Source organism: Anabrus simplex, chromosome 1 (genome assembly GCF_040414725.1).
Source record: "Anabrus simplex isolate iqAnaSimp1 chromosome 1, ASM4041472v1, whole genome shotgun sequence".
Taxonomy (NCBI): Eukaryota; Metazoa; Arthropoda; class Insecta; order Orthoptera; family Tettigoniidae; genus Anabrus; species Anabrus simplex.
The window spans coordinates 743,442,101-743,460,279 of NC_090265.1; the positions used below are offsets into that span (position 1 = coordinate 743,442,101).

The 18,179-nt window shown below is 39.0% G+C and overlaps 1 protein-coding gene and 1 pseudogene across 1 annotated transcript in view; one reads left to right on the forward strand and one right to left on the reverse strand.

The window, feature by feature from the left end:
* Positions 1-17,598, forward strand: part of LOC136857468 (prisilkin-39) — a 32,096-nt gene extending 14,498 nt beyond the window's left edge. The window contains exon 2 of the mRNA XM_067136143.2: positions 11,159-17,598. Coding sequence (XP_066992244.2) covers positions 11,159-11,812 — 654 coding nt within the window. The 3' untranslated portion in view covers positions 11,813-17,598. The remainder of the gene's footprint in view (positions 1-11,158) is intronic.
* LOC136858422 (piggyBac transposable element-derived protein 3-like) lies at positions 515-1,671 on the reverse strand (annotated as a pseudogene).
* Positions 17,599-18,179: the final 581 nt, after the last annotated feature.

Below are 18,179 nucleotides of genomic sequence, written 5' to 3' on the forward strand. Positions count from 1 at the left end.
CAGACACAATTGGCCAATGTCCAACATTGTCCTGACGAACAAGCTTTTGGGGAATTGGCTTTGATGCATGCCCTGTTTTCTTCTTATTTGCATATTCAGAATCCACACCTGAAGAAGGTCTTCCCCTCTTTCTCCCACTTACATCCTTCTTCATTTTGCACAGAGCATCAGCTATTTGAGCCTTGAATCGACAAAGCGGGATCTGTTTACTTTGGGGGACACCAAAGGAGTCACAGTCCCTCCTGTACAAGAGCCAAGCAGTTACGATCACCGATGATAGTACTTCTTCGATCTGATGTGGATTCTGTACAATGCAATAAGTGAATCTAAAAGATCCACTCCTCCCATAAACTTGTTGTAGAGACGAATCATTGATTGACAGTCAACGTCAACCCTTTCTTTTGTTTTTTTATCCCATCGTTTCACCTTACTCAGTGGTTCTGCAGCAGAAAATGTAGAGGCAAGAACTACGGATCTGTTGTCAAACCATTCTTCATAGGAACCTCTCCCTTTTTTAAAAATCTTTGTCAGTCACCAACGTACATCCTGGCAATCTGTTGGCTCTAACGGTACCCAAACAATAAATCGCGCAAGCTCCGAAAGGAGTGGAATTGTCGTAAACCAATTGTCAAAGTACAACAAGTGGTTCAATTGTTTGGAAATGACCTGACAAAGGCGCAAAACAACATTTGCATTATCCCCTAAATCTTGCATTCCCGGCAAAGGATGGCTTTTGCCGCAGTACACTTCAAAATTGTACACAATTCATTTTGAATCACATAAGACATATATTTTGTAGCTCCATTTGTATGGCTTTTTTGGCATGTATTGCTTCAAGGTAGACACACCTTTGAAAGGCACCATCTGTTCATCAACACAAAGCATCCTATCAATAGGTAGCTCGTTGAATTTTCCCAGCAGACTGTTTATCAGTGGCCTAAGTTTGAAAAGTTTATCTCTGTTAGCACCTTCTAAATCAGGCATTGCTGTGTCATTGAAGTGGAGATTAGACTTTATATCTTCCCACCTGTCTCGACTCATCACATCTGATACACAAGAAACACCAAATAAAATAGACCAATATAATCTAGTACGTGGTACACTAATAAGTGACATATAAAGCACTGTTCCAATAAATTGTTCCAATTCACTGACAGTCAGTTGGAGAGGTTTGGATGGATTCTTCTGAACAGAATACAAGTTCGACTGTTGTGTTACATATTCGACAAGATGACTATCAAAGAAATGTGTGAAATACTCGACAGGTTCCTTGATTGCAGTGGAGTCTGGGATTGAACCTCGCCACACTGGTATATCACGAGCACTGTTGTCTTTACTAACATTTCTCCAAAGAAGTCTTCGCCTAGTGGCTTCACGTGATGTTGAAGCAGCTGAAGTGTTGTCTACGTCAGAGATACTGGTGTCATCTTTATTACTTGGTTCTGAAAGTCACAGAAACAGTCTACAGTTTGTGTCTTTTGAAATCTACTAATGCAGAAACAGTTCTAAATAACGTTGCCGTGCAAAAACAGAGATAAGAGCTAAAATCTTACCATCTTCAGAACTGCTTGATGTAGCATTCCTATTCGTTGGCACATAATCATAATCTGTATCACTAGAAGCGGCACTCAGGCAACTGTCAACACCCTCTCCATCCGTTCCGCCCGCCATACGAGCATTCACACTCCTCTTCTTTCCGTAAAATGTTGCAGGCTTTATTTTCTATAAAAACAACAGTTTTCTTGTAAATGCCTAAGTTGACAAATTTGTAACATTTAAAACAAGGGGTCACAAATTCTTGAAATACTGTCTACCATAATACTTTTTTATCTAGATGTACACTGAAATTACCTCTATCATATACTACTTTGTTACAGTTCATCACTTACCTTTTTCAATATCAGTAATAATAAATATCCACAGCTGAAATACACGTGTCCATGCCATTCACAACTCCCGACATTCAACTGTTCAAATGGTTCAACACTGCGCCACTTCCTAGACTTGTAATCTGAAGCGTTACAAATCTGCTACGCGTGGAAACCGAGAGAAAATGCTTCTCGCTATACAGATAAAGCAATGTATTGGAAATGTTACAAATTTGTTGCGCTCGTCCATAGAGGGATAAAATAGCAACAACAATAACAGCAAATTAGTATTCATTCATTCGTTCATACCATTTTTGCCCTTGTGGACAGTGTTTGAACTCGAATATCTCATGATGACACAATTTTCACTTCTTTCCCTTCTTTTCTTCCCAAAATTTCTTCATCCTTTGGCTGTGCTCCTGTTTCCTTTGTTCTGTCCACAATGTTCCTGTCTTCTTCTTCTCATTTACTATAAATTTTGTATTCCTACTTTTTTCTGAATTCAGTTCCGTCTCATATCATTTGTCTGTTGATTCTCACCTGCCTTAATTCTTCCTCTATTTCATGATACCAATTTGTTTTCTTGCTTGAACTGTTTACTAGCCTACATCAAAGATTTTCTTTGTAAGTCTGTTGCTGTCCATTCTCTCTATGTGCCCATAGAAACTTAGTCTGCGTTTCCTGATCATGTCTGTGAGTCTGTCAGAGTGCTGGTATTATTATTATTATTATTATTATTATTATTATTATTATTATTATTATTATTATTATTATTATTATTATTATTGTTATTCATGTGGCTGTTTCAGCCTTATAATGTTCCGGCATTTACGTGGAGCTGAAATGGAAAACCACAGAAATCATTTCAAGAGCAGCCGACGTTGGGATTTGAACCCACAGCACCTCCCGACTTCGGGTTACTAGCCCGTCGCCCTGTCACTGAGCTAGTCCAGTTGTATGTGTCGTTTGCATTTTGGTATTCAGGGGCCTATTTTCGTAACCTCATAACCTATTTTAGATCGCCAAGATACAATATTAACATTATTTTTTGTCTAAATTCACGATCTATAATAATAATAATAATAATAATAATAATAATAATAATAATAATAATAATAATAATAATAATAATAATAATAATTCAGTTTACATCGAAATGACAAATGAATTCCACAAAACTATTCTTATTCCTGCTCTGGCTCGTCTGGTGCTAATGAGGTAGACGATTTGGCAACTCCGGCTACAGTAGATGTAGTAAATCCTGTAAGCCGCTATTAGACACCGGGCTGCCGCTGGAGGCGAGGTCGTCATGTTTTGCCCCCAAGTATACCATCGGGATATTACTGTCGTCTCAGAAACAACGTGCGTCAGTACTGCATCAGATACCGTACTAACGTGAATCAAGTGTAAGAATGTACGTGTTACATGTGCAAAGTGTAAACCAGCAGGATGAACACGATTACCATGAAGAATGTCCATTATATTGGTGAATATGAGGAAATAATACCATATGGGGCAGCCGGTGGTGGCGGGGGACATCACAACCAAAGGTCTGCCTTAATTTGATTAAAAGCTATATCATTGTTGTTAACGTGCCGTGATGTTTTATTTTTTGGCTGAGTAGCGCCCCATTTCAAAATAAAGTAGGTCTCCGTTACGAGATTAGAGTCGGCATGTGGACATGTAGTTGCCGGCGTCTTAGGGATTGTGCCGAAAGTTAATCCAAAATTACACTTATAGTGAGACTAAATTGTGTCCGAAAACAAATTACGAATCGTTAAGAAAATGAGTATTAACGAATTCGAAAATCAGATATTTAAAATGATTTAATTTTGCATTAATTTTGGGATGGATTTGAGGTCCAAGTCTAAGTTGGATATAGGAATTTACAGTCATCAAATTTGGAACAGGCGGTAGTATTAATTGTGGGATCGTTGTTTTAGACGATGTTGTACTTTGTCCAGACAGAGCGTGATCGCTCCTAGTGAGTGTACATGGGTGTTGTTGCAGGGTGTAGCGAGGTTTCAGCTACCCTGTTGTACAGAGTCGTATACGTGGATAGCCGGGAGAGCCCACAAAGATTTTGAGATGTCTGAAGTGATTTTGTGAAGTTCCATGATTCAGATATTGTGTAAGGTCCATGAGGTTCAATGGTAGATTTTCGCCCGACAGTTCTAAGTGAAGCTAAGTAAGGCTAGATTATTCATAGGTCTCAACAATTTAAATTTGGAGAGTAGATGTATTTATGTCAAATTTATTAAAGTTAACAACTTCATGTTGAGTTGATTATTTCATTCGGGAGCGTCGAAGTTTTAGTATGAGAAGAGTATACATTATTTTCATGGACGGATGGGACACACTGTTTGTGGATTACTGGAGTTTTCGTTTCATATTTTGTATTCTCACCAGTTGTAAGGAGGGTGGAACCTCACAAGTGACCAGTTGTAATGACACTATGACAATGATTATGTTATAATGCCAGTGGTGTTAGTTGGACACCACTTTCTTCGTTTATGAATACTATAAACTATATCGGGGTTTATTTATTCAAGAGTGTTTCGAGTTAGATCATGGAAGGGTGTTTCGTGGGATAAACGAAAGATGTAAGAAACCGAGTCAGCTGGGTACACATTCTGATCTAGTATCGCGTAAAGTCGTTCGATGTATTTATTTTAACCCCATGAAATCCCATTAACAGTGATTGACTTGGACTACCAGTAAACGGTTAGTTGGCTGGTTGTCATATTCTATGATTTTGCATTTTTAATTGATAGCTGATCCTGACGATTTTATACTTAATGTTTATCGCTGGTAACGATTAAGGGGCAGATTTTAAAGACCTAAAAATCTTCGAAATATGCAAGCAAATATGGCCCAAAAATATTTTATATATGACAGAAAAAGGAAAAAATATGAGCTCACATTATAATTGATTAATTTAGGCCTATAAATGAATATTTGTCAGTCTTGTTTGTTAATTCAATTTCTGTTAATCACAAAGTTATTTTATCTTCAGATATGGAAGCACCAGTATCATGAAAAATCAAGAAATATTTGAAGCCTCTCTCCCCCCCCCCCCCCGGAAGAAGGGTCTAAGCCACATTTTTCAGCAAGTTGAATTTTTTGCGGAATAAGGGTCTATATCTTCTCAGGTTATTGCATGCGAACTATGATAGTCATACCTTTAACAGAAATAGGTCATTTGTCTGTTAAAAAACTTCTTTGCCTGGAAGAAGGGTCTATGCCACTCATTCAAGATGGCTGCCAGTGTGTTGAATCTTTCATCCAACAAGTTAAAAAAACTTGAATAAAACCAGAAAAACTAAGATAAATATGGATAACTGGAAGGATAATGAACGTAAAAGGAAACAAAATAGGGGTGAGGCTTATACAACAACGAAAGGCGTTATAAAAGAAGCAAAAACGAAGCCACAACCGGCGAGTGGAATAAGGGTCTATAATACATGGGTTTTGTTGTGCTAAGGAAAGTCCTTAGAATAAATTTGGTCATTGTTTAATACATAATGCATTATACAAACCATTCATTTAATTATCATTACGGTAAAATGGTATAGGGTATAACATTATAATAATTTTCTGCTTATTCGTTGTTTCGGGGCCGTGTGTTTGATCCAGAGTTCTGTAACAAGAATGGGTGTATTCAGCTCGCTGACTGTGAAAAGGAGGAGTAGTGTACAGAATACTATACCATGGACCTTAATGAGCAGTCTTTGTTTCTTGTGAATAGTGCCTCAAAATCTCTGAACCGAAAAGGAGGTGTAATCAGAGAACAGATGCCACTTCGCGTCGGAAACATTCTTTTGAATACCACGTTCTAGCAAAAGGTAGTGACATTAGTTCACTGCAGGTTTGTAAAATAACTTTTTCAGACATGTTTAGTCTGTCTGTCCAGAGTTCTGACTTCAAAGACGCGAAAAGTTGGTCAAAGACCCTAAATTCAAGGTTACTGAAGCAATGTGACTGAAGTTTTCTGAAGATGACCCCACATCTGTGTTTATGGGAAGATGCCACAATATGATTGTTCCTCGAGAAAGATATGCCTTAGTTAAAGGTGTCAAGAACAGACGGAATCAGCCACTATTCCTGCCACAAAACTACGGCTCAACGCTGCCCATTAAGAAAGAAAAAAGAATGACCTACTGAAGATGTGTGACTATATGTCTCAAGCATTCAGAGGATTCTATAGTGATTTGAACTGATTCATCTCCAAATAAGTAATACTGTATCAAACTGTGAAAATGTGGTTTAGACCCTTATTCCATGATTTCAACATGATAAATTGCTTTATACTACACTAGCGAATGTACCCGTGCTTCGCTACGGTATTCTACATTGTATTCGAATATCGAAATAAATAGTGTACATGCAGTAAATATGATTGTCTATTCAAAGATTTTAAAATGATATGCATATCGAAACCTTCCTCGGTATGAGTATACTCTAAATATGAAGTTTGGTTGAGATCTATCCAGCCGTTTCGACGTGATGGTGGAAAAACCATTCTGGTTTTCCTATAAACCCCCGTCTATTCAAAGATTTTAAAATGATATGCATATCGAAACCTTCCCCGGGATGAGTATATACTCTAAATATGAAGTTTGGCTGAGATCTATCCAGCAGTTTCGACGTGATGGTGGAAAAACCATTCTGATTTTCCTATAAACCCGCCGTCTATTGAAATATTTTAAAATGATATGCATATCGAAACCTTCCTCGGGATGAGTATACTCTAAATATGAAGTTTGGTTGAGATCTACCCAGCCGTTTCAACGTGATGGTGGAAAAACCATTCTGGTTTTCCTATAAACCCCCGTCTATTCAAAGATTTTAAAATGATATGCATATCGAAACCTTCCCCGGGATGAGTATACTCTAAATATGAAGTTTGGTTGAGATCTATCCACCCGTTTCGAAGTGATGGTGGAAAAACCATTCTGGTTTTCCTATAAACCCCCGTCTATTCGAAGATTTTAAAATGATATGCATATCGAAACCTTCCCCGGGATGAGTATACTCTAAATATGAAGTTTGGTTGAGATCTATCCAGCCGTTTCGACGTGATGGTGGAAAACCCATTCTGGTTTTCCTATAAACCCCCCGTGTATTCAAAGATTTTAAAATGATATGCATATCGAAACCTTCCCCGGGATGAATTTACCCTAAATATGAAGTTTGGTTGAGATCTATCCAGCCGTTTCAACGTGATGGTGGAACAGACAAACAGACAAACAGACAAACAAACAGACACGAAACGTAAAAACCACCGATTCGGTCTTGAGTTGACCTAAAACGGATAAATATCTGAAAAATTGGCAAAATAAAATAAATTACAGACAGCGGACCCCCTACAATTTTATTTATATAGATATATATTTTTCATTATTCAGATGTTTTTTCTGTTTCCTGATCATTTTAGTTTTGTGGCATAGACCCTTATTCCGGGGGGACCTTCAATTAACAACGGATGAATATCTGATAAAATATTTAACTAGTTCTGAATCGGCAAAATTCTATAAAAATGACGATGAAAATATCCATACCTTAGTATTCCTTTTCGGCAGTGAAATTGCACTGGATGTTCGTGTGCATTTTGAAATTGTCGAACTCGAACCCTCTTTGGTAGTCAGAGAGAATGTTTCTGTAACTGGAGAAACTCCGCTCGACTCCACACGATATTATGGGGGCAAATTTGAACAATGTTATGTCCTCCGGAGGAAGTTGCTGCTGAAATTCCCAAAATGTTGTACGGTGCCCACAAAGAAGTCAATTATCTTACAAAACATAGAATAACCTTCATTTGAGAACAGCACTCTTTTCAATTTTTCAGAATTTTTTCAGCCACTTCACCATTTCCTTTCTTTAAATCACACTCAATGTTTTTCACAACATCCAACGTGTCACTTAGTGGAAACCCCACAGTTTCAAGACGAGTGATTGCTCTTGGTATCACACCGAAATTCGATGGTATGAACACGAAATTTCCGATCAAGCTGGCAGAAGTAAACAAATTTTACACAATCCTAACAGATGATGAATCGCAAGGATCAAATTCCTGAACAACCGTCTTGAAGGAATCATAATTGCTGCAGTAATATTGAACAGCGTCGAGTCAAGTTCCTCAACGAGTAAGGACAGGCTGAAGTGGAAGAGGCAGAGTAGGAGCAGTTTCTTTCAACTTTTGAACTCGAAGGTGAGCCTTCAGGAATATTTTCTTGCCGTTTGCAATTAACTTATCTACTTCAGGGTAGTTGATCCGTACCTCTTCGGCCACTCTATGCAAAGCATGGGCAAGGCACGTTACGTGGACCATTTTCGGCTCATGTAGATTTAGTCATTTAGCTGCCTTCTTCATGTACGGGGCGGCATCAATAAAGAAGTAGTATGTTGTTTCCTTTTACCCCATCTAGCCACAGTAACTTCATAGCATTATAAAACAGCACACAATGGAGGAATGATTTCCTTTCTCTAAAACCGCACACGTCAGGAGAAACACATTGCCGGGCTTGTCATCTTTCAGAATGGCAATAATTACCTTAGCTACGTACCTCCCATTTACGTTAGTTGTTTCGTCCAATGAAACCCATATCTTGTGGTTGAGAACTTCAGATCTTATCTTCTTTAAAACATCTTCATAGACACCAGAGATATAAAATTTTCTCAAAGTTGATTCATTGGGAACAGGTTGACTGATATACTTCTTTAAGAAGGACCTATTCAGTTTTATCAAGGGAATGTTTGCAGTAACCATCATTCTACAGAGATCCTTGTCTGACGGAGCTGTAGCTGTACATGAGGTTCTTTCAAAAAGCAAACGCTGCCTATTCTCTGCTGCGGAAGATTTTATTAAGCACTTTTGATGCTTAGTTGTAAAGCAGTGTTGTTGCACATTAAAACGTTTCTGAGCACATACCTTCACTTCACACAATTTACAATATAAAATAACACCATCACTGCTAAAATTCTGCTCTCGAAATTCCTTAACAAACTGCCTTAATTTCATACTCTCTAAACACTTCGGTTTAGGCATGTTGAAATCACACTGAAGAAGTGGTCTCAAAACAAGAAGCCTGTATTTCCTGAGTATTGTTATTATCAATCTTTTATGCTCCTCATTATGAAATCCCAAGAAGATCCCTTGTTCATGATCCCAGTTACCTGCTACCTGCCCATTCCCACAGTCCACAAACAGACTCCCTATTACAGCAAGATTCTCTCACTGAATAGCTTGCCACAAAAATTCACTCAATATGAAAACTCTTGGAATATGACAGGAAATGTTACTATATTGCGCGTCAAGCAGAAATATGACCATTACCTTAAATTGTCCAAAATATGACTTTTCATGCAAAAATATGACATGTCATTAAAATCCGCCCCTTAGTTAGGATTGTAAAAATATCCGTTGTATAGCATGTCGTTGTATTATTTCAAGTGTGGCTGGAGTGAAGCTGATTATTTAGTAGTCGTCCACATGTGAGAATTTATTTTAAGTTGCCCCAGTTGTTCAGTGAACCATTCACTTTTCTTCAACTCAATTCGAATGCTTATTTTAAGCATGTGATTTCAGTTTCAATTATCTGCACCATGAACGTGAAGATTTATTATCATTATTGTTATTATTATTATTATTATTATTATTATTATTATTATTATTCTTATTAGTATTATTATTATTTAGTTCCGTTTGGGCCTGCTATGGACCACGTGGTTCTTATCTCTAGCAGCTTTCTTCTTTGACCAGTACTCCTTCATTCTTGCACTGTGAATGTCTTTTCGCTCCTGAGTCCATTTCACACCTCCTCCCGGACGTACTGTTTTTACTGTTAGTGACTAGAGAGAGTGCCGGCCCCGTGGTGTAGGGGTAGCGTGCTTGCCTCTTACCCGGAGGCCCCGGGTTCGATTCCCGGCCAGGTCAGGGATTTTTACCTGGACCTGAGGGCTGGTTCGAGGTCCACTCAGCCTACGTGATTAGAATTGAGGAGCTATCTGACGGTGAGATGGCGGCCCCGGTCTAGAAAGCCAAGAATAACGGCCGAGAGGATTCGTCGTGCTGACCACACGGCACCTCGTAATCTGCAGGTCTTCGGGCTGAGCAGCGGTCGCTTGGTAGGCCAAGGCCCTTCAAGGGCTGTAGTGCCATGGGGTTTGGTTTGGTTTGACTGGAGAGAGTTTGATGTTCTGATCAACGTTCTGTACCTATTCCTGTCATAAATTTCACTGGGAGCAATGTCCAATTCTTGAAGGTCTTTTCTGACGAGTCTTGCCCACTTGGCATTAGTCGCTTTCCCTCTAGAGATGGTGTGGAAGATTCTGGAGGTGAGCCTCTGATTGTCCATTCTCATGACATGACCGTAGAAGTTCAATCTCCTCTTCCTCATAGATGTTGTAATGCTCTCCAATTGTTGGTACAGTTCGTTGTTGTGCCTGATTCTGTACTTGCCTTCTTCTTTAATTATTATTATTATTATTATTATTATTATTATTATTATTATTATTATTATTAATAATAATAATTTAAACGTAAACATCTGAGAGTAGTTTAGAGTGTTCATTTGGAACACGCTTTTCTTGTGCTTGCTTTAAGCGCTTGTGTCAGTCTTATTTCAAGTCATGCAATCTTCTTTTCTTTCTTCTTCTTCAATTAATTTAAACTGAACTTTGACTAAATAAAATGTTGGCTAACGTTGACGGTTGATCCAAGTTAAATTGGAGATTGAGTCGTATTAGTATTAAGTGCCCATTCGATGACTGCCTGGTATCAAGTGTGTATAACCTTACACTGGACGAAAATTTGGAGATTGATGTTCTAGAAACCAAACTTTCACATAAAGTCTTTAGTTTTCAGGTTTCTTCGAATTGACAGTGGTATGCAACCTCAGAAGACCATTGAGTTCATTTATAAGGAAGCAATGTATGATTTATTATGATTCTTCATAGAATTTATTCTGACTGTTTGTCTTCGTCATCACGCAATTTAATTTCAGTTAATTGGTTATTTTCTCTTTCATCCTTTTTTATTTTTAAATAAATAATCAGTCATCAAGAATTATATTTCTTCTTATTTCAAGTACCCTTACCGTGTCGATCAGACGACGAAGGACAGAAACCGCCGCTGAGATAAAGAAGAGTCCCTGAGAGTGAGATCGTCGTTGAGTTTTTTAGATCTAGAGACACGTGTCAAGTTTAGGTGTAGTGTGATCCCTGCACAGCGGACAAACGTTTACTACCCCCAAAGTTTGACTGAAATTGCCCGTTTGATGTGTGTCCAGGTGGAGCAGTCGGCACTACAGACCAGGAGGCTGGTCCACTCGCCGGTAGCCAACTATCACCCTGGAGGTTGTGGCTGCAAAGGAGGCTGCGGCGGCGGCGGGTACGGAGGTGGTTACGGCGGATACGGCGGTTATGGCTACGGAGGTGGTTACGGTGGATACGGCGGTTATGGCTGCGGAACTCGTGGTTACGGTGGATACGGTGGTTACGGCTACGGAGGTCGTGGTTGTAGTGGACGCGGCGGTTATGGTTTCGGAGGTCGCGGATGCGGATGTGGTTCCTACGGTTGCGGGTGTCACAAAGGCTACGGCAGGGTTTTCCTCAACATTAACCTACATGGCCATCACCCATTTTTACATGGTTTCCCCTCAATCGGGAAGATTCCCTTCTTCAACCAACATTTCGCCGGTGGACTTCCATTCTTTGGAGGTGGTTTTCATGACTCCCCATTCCTAGGAAAACTTCCTTTCTTCAACCGCTACATCAACTACTTCCCTTCAGCGCACCAAGGCTATTTCCTTGGAGGAGGCTTCCCCTTCCCAGGGAAGTCCTCTTTCAGCTCCTACTACCCGCATGGTCACTCTTATTTCGGGGGACCTTCGCATTCGTTCGGGTCCTCAGGAGGATACGGCAAGGGTTATGGCTACCATTAGCCACAAAATATAGAAATTTCTAAGGTTTGGTGTAGATATCTCAAGCCCATCTTGGCTCAGGTTTTGAAAGCACTCAAATACGCAAGACTCATGTCGGAAATGTTACCGCAATGTGAAAGAACTCCTCCGGGATAATATTCCGGCACCTGGAAAACCTTTAAAGTAGAAGCTAATAAATGTATTCGTTCATTAAGACGGTCCTACCTCACTGTTTTTCTCAGGCTTGTGGTGGACATCTCTTATGAGAATTTCACATTCGGCAGTTTTTAGATTTCTGCAGTGACGAAGTCCCGAAACCCACAACATTAGTAACTGTTTCTCTCCAGTATTACATCTGGTCTACTTCCCATACTTGCATCAAAATCCACCTTCTTATCTTCACAATATATGTCTTCACCTCGTGCAGTCTTTTGACGTGCACCTACTTCCATATCAACCCGAGTAAAATTCATGTCCGTAGTTTTGACACCATCAACAATGTTCATCCAAGGAATTGTGCAAGTACTGCAAATGTTTAATACAAAAAAGAACAGTAGAAACCGGGTTCGTTTCCCAGTTGGTATAAAAATATCAATCCTGGTCTAAAGGTTCTTGAGATGAGAAATTCCTATAATACGATTCAGAAAATCGTCACACTGACCTCCACTTTAAAGGGCTGCATTGAACGTTCGGGCATTAAAAGTGGGCAAATTTCATTTTGATTGAAGCTGGAAACAAAGCGTAAGTTTGAGTTTTAATTCACTTTATTTTAGCGAAGTGTTTCTCAAGATATACATACCAGTCTGCAGTATGAAATTCAAAGTATATCGATATAAAGATCAAAAATTAAACGCGTATCCCCTTCGAAAACAATTTCATCGTGTTTATAAGAACTTACGATAAGAGACGCATTGCAAAGAGCACTGCGTAACCAGCGAGACGCTATGTGGAGACCTTTAACCCTTGGGATGTCGAAAGCTTGGTAAAATTTGTCTCTTCCTACGATTCAGAGAACGTTGTAATCAACTATGAGATTCAACCACTTTTTAATTGCATAAAAGGTTACGAATTAATATTCCATGGTGAATGAGTAGTAGTAGTGCCGCCCACTGGTAGTATTGCCGGGAGGATGTACTTCCTGTAGTTATTTGATGAAAATGTTCATAACTTGTTGTTTAAAACGTATAGAGAACAAACCCTCACCTTAATCAAATATTTTTCAAGGTATTAAAAAAGATCAAGAGTACTTACATTTCAAGTAAATTAGTTTGGTAATATGTGTAGGAGTATTTGCAAGGTCGGCTCGCTTTCCAAAGGGGCTGCCTGGCCGAGGCGGTAAAGGCGTGCTCGGTTCGCCCGGAAGGACGTGGGTTCGAATCCGCGTCAGGAAGTCGTAAAATATAAGAAACGAGATTTCCACTTCCGGAGGTGCATATGGCCGTGAGGTTCACTCAGCCTACACCATAAATGAGTACCAGATTAATTCCATTGGGCAAAGGCGGACGGGCGTAGAGTTAACCACTCAACCGCATCACGTGCCGCGGTTAATAATAATAATAATAATAATAATAATAATAATAATAATAATAATAATAATAATAATAATAATAATAATAATAATACTGGGTTCCGGTCTCCAGAGAGACCTGACCTGCACGTCACTGAGGATAGATCCCTTCCCGGCATGAAATCTAGTGTGAAAGGTGTACAAACACCCAATCCCCGAAGTTTAAAATCCCCGATCAAGTCGGGAATCGAACCGAGATCGCTTGCTCCAAAGACCTGCATACTAGCCAGTTGACATTCAAAGAGTTAATTACTTATATCAGAGCTGACAGACAAGAGGAATATTATTTCCTATTAGAAAAACGCAAAAGTATGTTATAAGCCCACTTCCCTCATAAAACACGGTTTGATTACGGGGGAGGTTCAAATTGGCACCCTCACTGTCTGGTCCCAGAGAGTAGTGGAAAGGGATAACCACTGAACTGCTAAAGTAGATGTGTTCTATTATAAAGGAAAAAACTGTAAAATTTCACTTTCATTTTGGGACAGGAGTCTCATTCTTATTAAAAGAGATTTGAACGAAATAGCTGTTTTTGTGTTAAGTCATTGTGAACATTAAAACATTCTAGTTGCATAATATGTTAAAATATGAGTCCAATTGGATCTAATAAAAAAAATTTTAACGATACATTTGACCTGAAACAAAATTTGTTCTCCACCTTGATATAGAAAAGTTGTCTTTTTTTAACTACAGGAACGAAATCATTGTGCTGAAATGCAGACAACTATTAGAAAACTGATACAAATGAATTAAGTGCCATTACTGATAGCTCATAATGAAATGATTACTGCCCCAGTGCATACGGCCTCATGGCTCAGCTGAAAACAGTTGGCGAAGCCTGTTCTAGGTGATGCCTGCTCGAAACATCCTCTGGAGCAGTCACTGCGCAACACAGGATTCAACCAGATATCTCGAAATATTCAAATTCAAATTTCCGCTACACTCCATCTGGGACTGTCAGCAATGTACAGCTCATCTTAAGCTCCTAAACTGAAGGCCTGTCGCCAGCAATTCTTCGTGGCTTTCTACACCGGGGCCGCAGCTTCTCAGTTCTTCCCACGTAGTCTGAGTGTACCTAGTCTCTTAAAATGCGTCTTGATGCAAATCTGTGTTTGCTTCTCAGATATACAAACAATGGACTTCATTCATGGGCAGTTTGTAGGGGGGCGTGCTAGACCTGGGGGTATGTAGTATTTTTAGTATTTTGGAAGATGAATGGCAACTTGTATTCCGCGGTAGAATAACACCCACGGTATCCCCTGCCTGTTTGTGGGGGGCGGTACTACCACTTCTACGTAATACCGACTTTTAAATCATTTTCTTGAAAGGAAAACACCTGACTACATTAGATTTCTGCCTTTCTCTGAGAGCTGGGGGGAGGGCCGCCCCCCCTTACCCCGGTAATTTGCGCCCTTGATTTCTTTGTCTACTGAAGTTCAGTCACTGTACAGTCAGATGTCCACAGGTCGTGGCGGTGATTATTGTTGCAAGAGGAAGTACAACTAGGCAACCATCCTCTATCAGATGTCCACATAATGGTCTTCAAATACATTGTAAAAGCCGATTTTTTAGTTCAAATAATGTATAATTTCGTCTCTCATAGTAGTATGTCCAGTTGGAATGTCTACTGAAAACCTGAATAGTACAAACGAAGCAAAATTCTAAGTATGCTACTTCACAATCGTACACACTTCATAGGTCGCAAGTCTGTATGCCAATTACAATTAGTACTGGAGAATCGGGATATGGCAAAACATTTTCGCATAATATTTTATTCTCTGTTCTAACTGTTACTGTGTGACGACATCCCAGAAACAGAAGAGCGCTTCATTGTTGCTTCACATCTATAACTGCATTGTTTTGATCTCAGTTCCAACTAGACTTTTGTAAGAGTAGCAGGAGTACTGAACGGTTAAGGGGAGTCAGAACTTTCTAGGTCTCACTACCACTAACACAGAGTCTTATGTATTGCTCAACCTATAATGTTTTTATTGCATTTTTTCAAGTTTCACGGGAAATGCTGCTTGTGTAATAATTTCTTCTGATTTTCAAAGTTGCAATTTCGGAAGCTGGCGTTCAACACGCAGGCCCTATATGATTAATAGTTATTCGGATTTTTTTTTTTGTCAGGCAAGAACTTTCAATTTCGTCTTCCTTTTAATATTTTAAATAGAAGTAGTTCATTGCTGTTTTAAGAGGCACAAAAGATAGTAGAATATTTTAATTATGGCAGACTTTCTGAAAGTAAGGAACATTTTGTACACCATAAAGTAGCGATCGGTCACCTCGTTCTGAAACTGGTGATTGGAACTTTAAAAATGGTGAAATTAATTACGTTGTTGTATTTTTTTTTTTTAAGAGAAGAGTTTAGTTTTGTAAGCCAAATTTTGGACGAGAATAGGAAAAATTTCAGTTACTTTTCCTTCAATCTTCTCTGCTAAAAAGTTAATGGGAATGCAACAATTTTGTTTCCGCAAGTGCATGTATCCATTCACAGCTCACTATCAGTTGAATTATCTGGAACACCTCAATTTGGCAAGCCTCTGCTGAAAGTGCATTCTTCAGTTAGAAGTCATATGACGACGTGCCACTAGCATGTTCCTAGAGCTGATCACATGAAACAGCGAATATTGGAGAAACTTTCTTCCCGTATCCTCCGCCCATGTCCACGTCTCTCTGCTGTGAGGATGCTCTCACACGTTAGTGACCTCGGATCTTATGATACATCCACAGTTCATTCAAGAAGCCTTTAGTGTTCACCCTTCGACAGCATTAAGCACACTCCTTGCAAACTCCACATCCGGATCACAATAGTGGTACCCAACATCCTAGGTACTTAAACTGTGGCACCCTTGTTCCGGGCGACAACAGCTGTTCATCACGAATGTTGTCATCTGAATGTGTATTTGTTGGTGCTGTTCTTCTTGCTCCGCCGTCTGCTCACAGAAGGTTGGCGACCCTCATGGAGTAATTTTTCCCATTTCGTGCTCATTGCCAGAGCAAAATGCAGCTTCCACCGAAGTCTCAGTCCCATTTGACTATAATAATAATAATAATAATAATAATAATAATAATAATAATAATGGTTTTACGCTCTACTGGTTTTAGGAGACGCCCAAGTGCCGGAATTTTGTACGCAGGACTTCCGTTACGTCCCGGTAAATCTACCGGAGGCAGGTGTATCAGAACGCCTTTAATTACTATTAACTAAGCCATTATTATTATTATTATTATTATTATTATTATTATTATTATTATTATTATTATTATTATTATTATTATTATTATTATTATTATTATGTATACAGCAGAATGGGTTCAACGGACATTGAAACATGTACTTCAGCGTATGGTCTTCCACATTCGATTTGTTTTATATAACTCTGCGTCATCTGCCCACACCTATTCACATAGTCCAATTCTCTTTGTAGGCAAGCGGTAAGCATTCATCTACTGACATCTGTGCGGAGATACTGGGAGTCCTTTTCTTGCCTTTTCGGACGATCCAATTAGTTGTGTTGGAGGTCACATGAGACGGCGGGCACCATTGGAGATAGGTTGTCCAGTCAGTTTATTCCAGCTAGAGACTTATGTTTTCAGTTCTTGAAATGGGCACGCACTCTGTCACTCCCAGGACTGCAGCTTCTGACGAATGGCACAGGAGCTGCTTTCCACTGTAATAGCCTGATAAGTTTTACGAGAGCAGTTGCATCTATATAAGATGATGGTGTATACTCAGCCCTTAAAATAGTCATTTATTCATGAATTATGGCATTCAAAATTAGTTTCGCGAGAACTTCGAGAGAAAATTGATCTGTTATTTAAAAACGTGTGTTACCTGCCTACAATCTTTCCGAGATGCAGTAGTAACATAAACTGGATGAAATGTCATTTTCTATAAAGTTCCCAACTTCCCAAATTGCACTATGAATAATAAGTAAACGGCTCTGTTCTCTTGATTGACTTCAAAATGAGTTAGAGTTGTCAGTAGTTTCATTCTCACTCAACGTGATATCTACGCTAAACCAGTAGTTAATGCCGAGTTCCTACAGAGTTCCTCATATAGAAATGTTTTGGTCATTTTTTGTCGACTATTTTCTTTCAATGAAGGAATAAAAATTGAAAATAAAATTCTGAAAATTACTCAAGAAAATATTCATAATGTCCAGTGTTTTAAGAATTCTGTGAATAATGTATTAAAATATATTGTTGAAATAAATATATTTTCTCTGAATGAGAATTGCAGTGTTTCCTTACTCACAATGATCCACTTCCAACAAATGTACTTTTCTTACAAACACTTTGTATTTTTGACATACCACGTCACACAGTTGCAGGGTGGCTGCAAGCTTCAATGAATGAAATAAACAATTCTGTAATTGATGGTCGTCGTACAAAATACGATGGGTATAAAATCAGCGTAGATCGACGTAAAGGTTTGAGACGAGTTCGAGAGCGGATTCAATTCAAAGCGTTTAGATCGTTCAAATTACGAAACAAACTGAATGCATAAAGGTTTTTACAAACTGAGGAATTTTTGTGAAATATAGAAAAAAGTTTGCATTCCTAAGAATAACAGCAAAATAACAAAGTGAATCCCTAGAGAAACAGGTTACGCGATTAAAGAGCATGGAATTCTGACTGTAAGGAGCCCAGAATATCATCCACTGAACATTCCAGAAAATTTCGGATAGTTAAATGAGAGTCTTCAAGAGGCGGTGGGTGTTCATAGGACGCCTAAACCACAGCGAACTTGCTCATTGATTTAGAATATATTTTGTTCTAACATAAGGCCGGCGATAACTAACTCTATAGTAACCA